Source organism: Tupaia chinensis, unplaced genomic scaffold, assembly GCF_000334495.1.
Source record: "Tupaia chinensis unplaced genomic scaffold, TupChi_1.0 Scaffold000644_1, whole genome shotgun sequence".
NCBI lineage: Eukaryota > Metazoa > Chordata > Mammalia > Scandentia > Tupaiidae > Tupaia > Tupaia belangeri.
In genome coordinates, this window is record NW_006160165.1 from 2,956,467 (window position 1) to 2,966,047 (window position 9,581).

Below are 9,581 nucleotides of genomic sequence, written 5' to 3' on the forward strand. Positions count from 1 at the left end.
AGAGAAAAGCTGACTAAATAAAACATTATAGTTTGCTTTACACTTATTTCTTATACTAAATATTTAACTGGCATTTTCCATATCATCAATAACCTAAAATAGTAAATGTTATTTGGTGATAAAATTATGGTCATTTTCCCCTACTACACTTAACTGTATTTTGTAATTTTCCTCAATAGACATAGAAACACAGTTAAATTTTTTTTAATAAAAACATAGAAAAAGTTAAAATTTTTTAATAAAGCTCACTCAGTAATGTGACAAATAACATAAAAGATAACATAAAAAAGTTACAATTTTTTAATAAAACTCACTCAGTAATGTAAAATATTGGATTGTCGAAAAGTCATGATGCATTTTTGCATAGAAAAACATAGAAAAAATAAGCCATGACTTTGCCGACAACCCAATATAGTCTTTAAAAAGAAACCTGGTTCAAACCAATCAAAAATTCTATTGGTCAGGTGACAACACAACGGTAATGTCACTGGACACATGTGGAAATGGTACTGGTCTATGTCCTGGGACCTCCCTGAGCATCGCGAGGCATGCACCTATCTGTGATTGGGGCCAGTTCTAATTAGGGGTGGAAATAGCACGGACACTGTTGGCTGCCTGTTTTTCTTATAGAATAAATTAATTAATTTTAAAAAATTGACACCATAAAATTTGTCCAACTGAAATAACTATTATGAATTGTTTTAAAATAATGTAATAGAACATGAGATTATTATGATAGTATATTAAATAGTTTATTTAAATAAAAACATATGACAAAAATATATACATGTGTCCTACTACTCAGATAAAATTTCTAATCACTTTCCAATAATCTGCACACAATATCAAAGGTACCACATGTATTTCAATATGACCATAAAAGCATGTTTTTCAAATATATAGGTCGTATTTCAAAACTTGGCATATAAATCAGACATAATACATAGGATGCACATTGACTTTAAACAACTTAATTGTAAGAACCACTTTAAAAAGTCAAAACAATTTACATCTCTCTACTGAAAAGTCAGACAAGACAAATCACATTTCAACACCTACTCAGTGAGTTCTATATAAAGAATTATTTTGTTGAGAATACTATTTGTACCAGAGTATACATTTACATTAAAGCACTTTCTTGAAAACACATTCTACTTTAGAAAACATTAATGTGGTCTACTTTTTCAATTGTAAGGGTTTTTTAAAATCGAACCAATTTAATTTTAAGTTTACACTCAGCTTCCCCTAATTTGGGTAAAACAATCACTGGAGAGATTTTATTAATATCTGACATGAACTTTAAAAAATAAATTTGTTTACAACATTTCATAAATAAAAGCATTTCAGTCTTCAAGTAAAAAACTTATTTTACAAGTCCAGCTGTAACAATTCTGCCCTTTGTCGTCAATGCTTCCGATAAAAACTATTAAAATCTTGATGGTAGAAAATCCTGTTTAGATCAACAATTTTATAATTCTAAAAGTTTCCAAATGTGTTTTACTAATATCTGAGTCAGAATTCTAATTTCTAGATGAATATTAAGCAAACACCTTTTTAAAAAACTGCCTAATTATTTCATCTTTGTTTTAAAAATCAACAAATAATATGCCACCAAGAGAATTACTTTCTGGCTTGGTTTTGGGCCATTTAGTGTCTTTTTGATCTTTAAAGTTAAAACTATCTTTTTCCTATATTTAGTAACTATTTTACAGCACCGCTTTTAAGACACCAAATTAAAATATAGCTTAATATTATTACCACTTGGAGCAATAAGTCTGCTGGATCAGAGGCTAGTATGAGCGCTAGCTTTAAATCAAATACTGGTTTTCCTCCTGTAATTCACACTTGTCTATTGAATCAGTTACCCAATCTTCTTGTAAAATTTTAAACTTTCTCTTAAGAGTTCTTCTAAAAGCTTTAAAGTCTGCAACACGAGTATGATCTGCCCCAATAATTACATGAGATACTCCCTCAGCTAAGCAAGGAACTATTTTTGCTCCATGAAATCGAAGCTCCAAAGCTTTAATGATTAATCTTGTCCCCTTGATTTTGGTACTCAAGTCATTAATAACAGTATACAAATCCACATAAATGGTGTGGTGTCGAAACATACTGAGTGGAGAGTGGTCCCAGACATAACGATACTCTAAATCGGCAATCACAGAAGCCATGTTTTCAGGAGTCTGTTCTTCAGAATGTTTAATTCCTGAGAACACTTCCTTCAGTTGGTTCAAATCTGTATCAACAAAGTAGCTATCACCATAGCAATCATACTGATGGGCAAAATGCTGTTTGGTTGATGGGCACATATGAATCATAAAACGGGGCTGCCATGGCACACAGCTTTTGGTCTCAAAACACTGTAAAAGCCACTCAGGCTTGACGACATCATGTTTATTTGAAGAAATGATGTTTTTCACTCTGACGTTCTCAGACCCTGCAATTACGCAGTATGTGTCTGGACCTGGATTTTGAACTATATATCCACCAAATTCTGCAATTCTATTCTCTAGGTCAGACTTTGGATGGCTGTCTAATCCATTCATAACGCAAAACTCTACATCCTCAAATATGTCAGAAACTTTGTTTATGTTAGAAAGATTAGGTGCTTTTAAGTGCTGGATAATTCCAATAACTTTCCTCGTCTTTGGGGCAGTTCTCCGTTTTTTTTCTCGTGGCTCATCATCTCCACCCAGGAAGTAGTGTTTAGACGCAAGCTTTCCAGAAGCCTTTCCCCTCAGTTGTTCCAAGTCACCCAGGGTCATGCATTCGTGCCAAACTTTGTCATCTCTTATCCTTTCAATACGTGGGAAACGCAACGTGCAGCCAGTTTTATACATGTCGCTGGGGACAATCTCTGCTGCCTTAATCTGAACAATGACGGAATTACAAGGTTCAATATACACTTCGGGCTTCTCTGTCCCACATAAAATGCTACTTGGTGGAGATTTCTTATGGAAAGGCTTCCAATGTTTGGCCAGTTTCAAACCCAGATCATACAGTTCTTTCATGGTGTAACCTGAGCCAACACGACAAAGAGTATGAAACACAGAAGGCTTTTCACCAGGAGGGGGATTCTCCGCTACAGCACACAAAAAATGAGACATCATCCCACCCCGTGAACCTTTACCCCAATAGCCTCCAACAATCAGGATGTCCAATTCATCCATTAGGCCACTGACATACTCTGGTTTAATTTTTAACCATCCTTCACCTCTTTTGTCTGGCTTATAAATGGACAGAGGATGTTTTATCATGATTCCCTCTTCTCTTTTATCTATTGCTTCATTCAATGCATCAATTACTTCATTCTTAGTATGAGCTTGTGTCTTCTGCACTATTTCCACTCTACCCAGTATTGGTGCAAAAGTACTACTAAGAATCTCATACCTCTTTCTTAGGGTCTCGTGTCCTAGCTTTTTATTATTAACCATCAATACATCAAAAACACAGTAACAAGTCTGTAGTTCAGAATCTTCTACCATTCTCTTAATGTCAAATTTATTCCCTTTTTGCATAAACGTTTGGGTCTCAGGGTTATAGGCCATCATCTCACCATCAAGGATACAGTTCTGTATATCTGTTTTGAATGCATTATGAATGAATGGGGTAAGAGAACCTTCACGTGGAGAAGCACCAAACTGATCAGTGTAGTCATATCCATTCCGGGAGAAGTACTGATAAACATCCCCATCCTTGTGCATTTGCATCCGCTCACCATCCAGCTTGGTTTCGATGTAGAAACTCTGGTGTTTCATGTCCTTCTCAATTCGCTCGATATCTGCTATAGCGGCTAGCATTGGCTTAAAGGCAGAAAATAAAGTAATAGAAATGTCACTGAGTCCTACAGTAGGATCATGCAGTTGCCTACAGACTTTTTCCAGATCTGTGGTGACATTATGCAACTCAGCAGCATCATTATGAAAAGCAGAAAATATAGTTTGCTGACTAACACCAAGTTTTAAGTCCTTTACAATCATGCGTATAAGCCATTTTTGTTCAAGTGCTGAACTCTGAGTTATAAGTTGCAGAAGGCTCTTTTTAATTAAGTCTTTTCTTTTGGCAGAATTGTTGCTGGCAACTGAGTCTAAAAGGTCATTTACTTGCTGTATGGTTAAACTTCCTTTTTGTAAACATCTTGGCTTCAATACAAAGTATGCAATCATTGCAAAGTCCCCAGCATCTCCACGAGTTCCTGTAGGAGTTCTGTAATTTAAAAGTTTAAGGGCATCTTTTCCATCTCTAGGTAAATTAAGCAATTCAATATAAAGTTTAGCAAGCATAGTTTCTTTGATTCCATAAGCCATTCTCTCTCTTTCCAACTGGGGAAGAATAAGTCTCATTGCTGGATAAAAAGAGTCTGTGACATTTTTCTGGTTCTTATGAAGGGCATCGTGAAATTTTCTCCAAGAATCTAAAAATTCTCTAAAATGTCTAATTTTATCTGCACGTCCTTTACTCTTTTGTATTCGTTCTAAAGTTGAACATAAATCTGCAAAAGGAACATGTGATGCAACAGTTTGTGAAGTTTGAGAGGCAGCCATGGAAGCAGTGGTGAATCTTCCGGTGTAACTAATAAAGCAAAAAGAGAATAACTTAAGTAAAAGATAAAATTCAACTAAATATTTTATGTAAAGACCTTACAGAGATCATGTAAATCATGTCTATTAATGTTTACTAGATGAAAACAAATTAATATTATAATGTATTTTTTCAACATGTACACTTAATGATGAAAGTGTAGATGTTTTACTTCAATCATAATTAGTATTTATGATCAAAGTAGCACCAGCCCCATCTCCTATATAATTCTGAAGATCATATTAATTATTTTTCTCCCTAAATTCCAACTTTCATTAAATTATTGTATTGCTTTTTAGTAAATAATACAAAAGAATATTTCTCATAACAGAGACAAAAAAAAATCAGGCTCAATTCATTTCTGAGATAAGGGCTTTCCAAAAAACATGTCTCTTCTTTCTTTCAGACTACCACACATGGCACCAGAAACAAACTTCTTAAAATATGTGTTTTTAACAAATCACTAACTGAATTGAACTACTTGGGAAGCTTGAAATTCTAATCATAGATAGGATCTTTGACAACAAAACAGATTATTCTCTTCCTCCATAGCATATGTCTGTTTACTTTTACTATTTAACTGCTAGCTATGCCAAATTCTTTCAGTATTCAATACCCAACTTAAAATATCCTCTCCATAAAGCCTTCACTTTACCTATCTTATTTATCACAGTTAGTTATTTTCTTTTTTAATTTACTAGAGGACACATGCATGAGAGAGAGAGAGAAAGTACCCCATGGGGAATGGTCACACCACAATTCCTTCTCCTCCATCTCTTCCTCCTTTTCGGATTTTGGGCATGCACACACAGACACTCAGCATGTTTTTCAAGCTGCTGGTTTCAGGACTTGAACTGCAGAGTTGGCCATGTGGGATCCAGGGACCTTAACCATACTACCGACGGGCTTCCATTTTAAAAATCAAATTCACTAGATCTTCTTTTTGTTCATGAATATATGCCTGCTATTCACCAGGTATTCAGTGACCACATATGAGCCAGGCACTGTGCTAAGGGCAAATATAGTAAGTTTCTGCTTTACAAATGTATTCTGTAAATAAAAAGAACACAGACGGTAGCCAATGACATGGTGGTTAAGGTAGCTAGATCCTGCCTTATGGCTGACTATGCAGTTCAAGTCTCAGTTCCAGTGGCTTGAGAAATACACAAGGCACATGTGTGTATGTGTGTCCCAAATCCTGAGAGGAGAACAGAGAAGGGACTGTAGCATGGACATTCCCTCAGGGGGTGGGGAGGTTCTCACTTCCTCTCCTCCTTCAGAGAAGGCACCTGCCCTATAGCAAATAAAAAAAAAAAGGACAAGATGGGAACGAATTTTAATAAAATGTTAATAAAAATAAAACAAAAGTAAAATGTGCTGAGACACAGATTTTCATTAAAGTATCTTCCAAAGTCAGAGAAGAAATCATTCATACCTTACTGGGCTAGGCTCTAGAATATTTCCTAAACTGGTTACCATAAGTATGAAATTTCTTTGAAGTTTTAATTACTCATTCAAGTTCTATTTGCAACTATATAATATTTACTTTAATATAGTTTCAATTATGTGGCATTAAAATAAATAAACCTTTCAAGAGATTTCAAGTAAAATATGTTCTCTGTTTAACCTTGTGTGTCCAGACCATGCAGCCCAGGTGTGAGAAGTTTACAGGGCAGAGACCAAGAGATTTCTCACTCCCCATTTCCCCACTCGAGCAAACACAAGAGAAACACACACACAAAATCAGCACAAGGCTACACTGCCATGTAGGGATTAGGGTGAGGACGAAATCAGACAATCTACATAAGGTGGTCAACGGATTACCTGGACTTAGCCCTTGATAATTTCCGTGCTATAATACTTACTGATCCAGGCAACTTTCAAATACAAATACTGCAAAATACTAAGCAGATGGGGTGGGGTGAGGGATGGCTTCACTCTTTAAGGGCGAGAGGCAAAGCGTCCAGGAGAATGGAGAATGAATGGGAGTAACGAGATCGTAGCACAGAATCATGACTCACGACTACCCGGCCTCGGCCATGCAGTGACGAAACAAAACTAACAGGTTTTCTTCAGTGAATACGGGAGATGACTAAATGCTATTTGAAAAAAAGGAGAAAAAGTGACTAGCGCAACTTGAGTCCCCTTTACGCAACCTGTGACGGGTTTACCGGCCTTGCACAGCAGGTTAAGTGCTCGGGGACACTCCGCGGTTAGAGATGAGCGGTACAAGGCCAGGGGACTCCGGGATCCCAAGTTAGTTCAAGTCAAACCCTGTGCGGAGAAACAGAGCCTGCCCCCCCCAAGCCCCCAGGCCTCCCACTCGGACAGCACCTCCCTCCTTCCTCTCCAAGCTCTGGGGGGAAGCTGGCCTGGGCAGACCCGTTACCTCTGGGAGCCCGAGGGTCCCGTGTGAGCACGAGGTCTGGACGGTTTCTGGAGGGACTGCCGTCCGCAAGTGAAGCAAGCAACACAGTTCTAGTTCTTGAGAGTCAAAAACTGCCAGCCCCTCAACTCTCGGCCGGGTCTGAGTCTAGATCGGGGGCTTGAACTCATTAGTCTTGCCCCGCGCCTCAGTCGCCTGCGCCTGGACTCCGCCCCCTCCCAGTGACGTCAAGCCCCCGGCGCCGCCGCCTAACCGGAAGCTGGAGCCAGAAGACGCCGTTGCCGCCACCTGCTCCACGCGCAGGCGCAGGGGCGACCGAAGGCCCTGACCTCGCGGGAGAGTGTGCGCAGGTGCAGTGACGCTTGGGACCCGCTGCGAGGCAGGATCTAGGACGCCTGGTAACAACCGTGACTACAGACGCAGCTCCTGTTAGCCACAGAAGCAGGTGCTCTTTGCAGGCGGTTGACCCACACAGGAGTGGACTTCGTTATGAGGATGCTGAGGAAGTGACAGCATCTCGGAGTTGTTATGTGTGTAGACTGCTAACCGCACTCACTAGCGGGTTGCTGGTGAAAGCGTCCAGAAGGGAAGACTGAATTCTCTTCCCCAAGACATCTGCTATTTCATTTAGGTGGAAAATAGGCTTTTGCAAAATTACCTAAGGCTGTTTTTCATGTTTGCCTCTGTGGTCTGAGTTCTTGTCTCTTAATGCATAAATAATATATAATTCATAATCATAAATAACTGATAATACAAATAAAGTTGCATGTCCAGAAAATCAACTGTGGACTATGCAAAATAAAGTTGTTTGATAAACCTTTACTGAACACTGTCTTAGTCTGCTTTACTGTTGCTAACAACTGAATGCCACCATGGTAATTTATAAAGAATAAAGGTTTATGGGACAAGCAGTTAGCGTGATGGCTATGTCACTGGACTCCCATGTAGTCGATCATGGTTCAAGTACTGGACCTAGTGGCTTAAACTCACGCCGGGCGCCTGTGCGTGCATGCCCAAGATCCTTAGAGGAGAATGGAGAAGGGATTGCAGCAAAAAAAAAAAAAAAAAGGTTTATTTAATTTGAGGTTCTGGAAGCCAGAGGAGATTCAACTGCATTGGGTCTTCTTGCTGGTGGGGACTCTGCAGAGTCCCAAGGTGGTACAGGGGAAACACATGGCCAGAGAATAAGGTTCGTGTTATGTTTGTGTCTGCTCTGATCTGTCTCCTATAAAACCACCAAGATCCAATTATCTGATGACCTTATGTGATTTTAATCACCTCCTGAAGGCCCCGTCTCTGGATTACAGTTCCCACCCTTTTCATACCTTCACAGTACAACTAAACATACATGAATTTCGAGGAGACAAGTTCAAACTAGAGAAAACATCAGCCGTGATGCAGTAGTTGTGCTATAGACTCGGAATTCAGAGGTGAAAGCAAACCCAGATGTTATGTTCCAGAAGCTGTTGATTCTCATCAAAATTTTACTATGACCTGTTCTTCCCTCTCATAATTAAGAAGTACCCTTACTTTGGAGGAGCATTACACTTTGGAGTGTTCCTTTACAGGAGCAGCCATTTGTCTGTCTTATGGGAGGACATTTGTGTACACTGGTACCTTGTTCCATACTTACTGAACTACTAACTTTGCATTAGTGATGTGAGAGGAACCATGAAGCACCAAACCAAACTCAAAATAGATTCAAATCCTAGTCTCCAACTTACCATGTTATTTTAGCTGTGTAATTCAAAGACATTCAAGGATTTTTAACTAAGTGTGCTGTGGAGTTGCTGTGATTATTAGTCTATTTTCAGAAGAGGTCTACTTTAGTGTTTACCTCTTTCTAGGAGATCAACAATGCTCTCACCTGGAGCTCGCCATCTGTTTGTAGCTACATAGGTTAAAAAACAGCAACAAAAACTTATGAAGCACCCCCTGTATCTATAAAAATTGGTGCATAGAATGGACAAAGAAGGGGGCAGGCATTTGTAGACACACAACCCGGTAGATTTTGGTGTACAGGAGTCCTACACTGAAGCTAATGAGACTCTGGGCTCAAGGACGCTGTGGCTGCTCCCAAGGCTCTGTTAACAACGCGTTCCCAAGGGCTTGTGCTTTTGTAAAGTGTGCAAAAAATAAGGTCAAGCGGCATTGTTCTCCTTTGAAAGAGCCCTCCAAATCGTACAAGCCCCGGGTCTCACACACCTGCGCCCGCCCTCGCCAATCCATCTGATACTGGAAAACAGCCACGGAAACCCTTTGGACGCGGCCAACAGCCCTAACAACCCTCTCCGGCAGACACAATTTCTTCTGCAAAAACTGCATCCTGCAAAGCGATCGAGGGCTCGGCGAGGTCCGGCTCGGCCCGGCTCCTCCTCACCCAGAGGCCGCGGGTGTGCGGCGTGAGGGCCTTTCGGGCATCCCAGGACATCCAGAAACCAACTCCCGTCACTCAGAAACGAAGGAGCCCGCGGCGCCGAGGTATCTTTTCCGTCCGGGCCACCGTCGCGGGACTAAGGCCCGAGGCTCCTGCGCATGCCCGGCAGGGCGGGCTGGGTTCCCCTCCGGGGAGGAAGACGGAGAACAGGTTATGTGGGAGCTGGCTGGGCCCTTT

General features: G+C 40.1%; 1 protein-coding gene across 4 annotated transcripts; it reads right to left on the minus strand.

Annotated features, from left to right (window-relative positions):
* Positions 1-730: 730 nt before the first annotated feature.
* LIG4 (DNA ligase 4) lies at positions 731-7,218 on the minus strand. 4 transcript variants are annotated; one of them, XM_027776195.1, is made up of 3 exons: positions 6,971-7,218; positions 6,603-6,680; positions 731-4,572 (listed from the first exon to the last, which is right to left on the minus strand). In XM_027776195.1, exon 3 carries the CDS (start codon positions 4,542-4,544, stop codon positions 1,809-1,811), a length of 2,736 nt encoding a protein of 911 aa, XP_027631996.1. In that variant the 5' UTR covers positions 4,545-4,572; positions 6,603-6,680; positions 6,971-7,218; the 3' UTR covers positions 731-1,808. The 4 variants fall into 4 exon arrangements, with proteins under 4 accessions (XP_027631996.1, XP_006159698.1, XP_006159700.1 ...); XM_006159636.3 differs by having other exon boundaries at positions 6,447-6,680; positions 6,971-7,217; XM_006159638.3 differs by lacking the exon at positions 6,603-6,680 and having other exon boundaries at positions 6,971-7,217.
* Between the last annotated feature and the right edge of the window lie 2,363 nt (positions 7,219-9,581).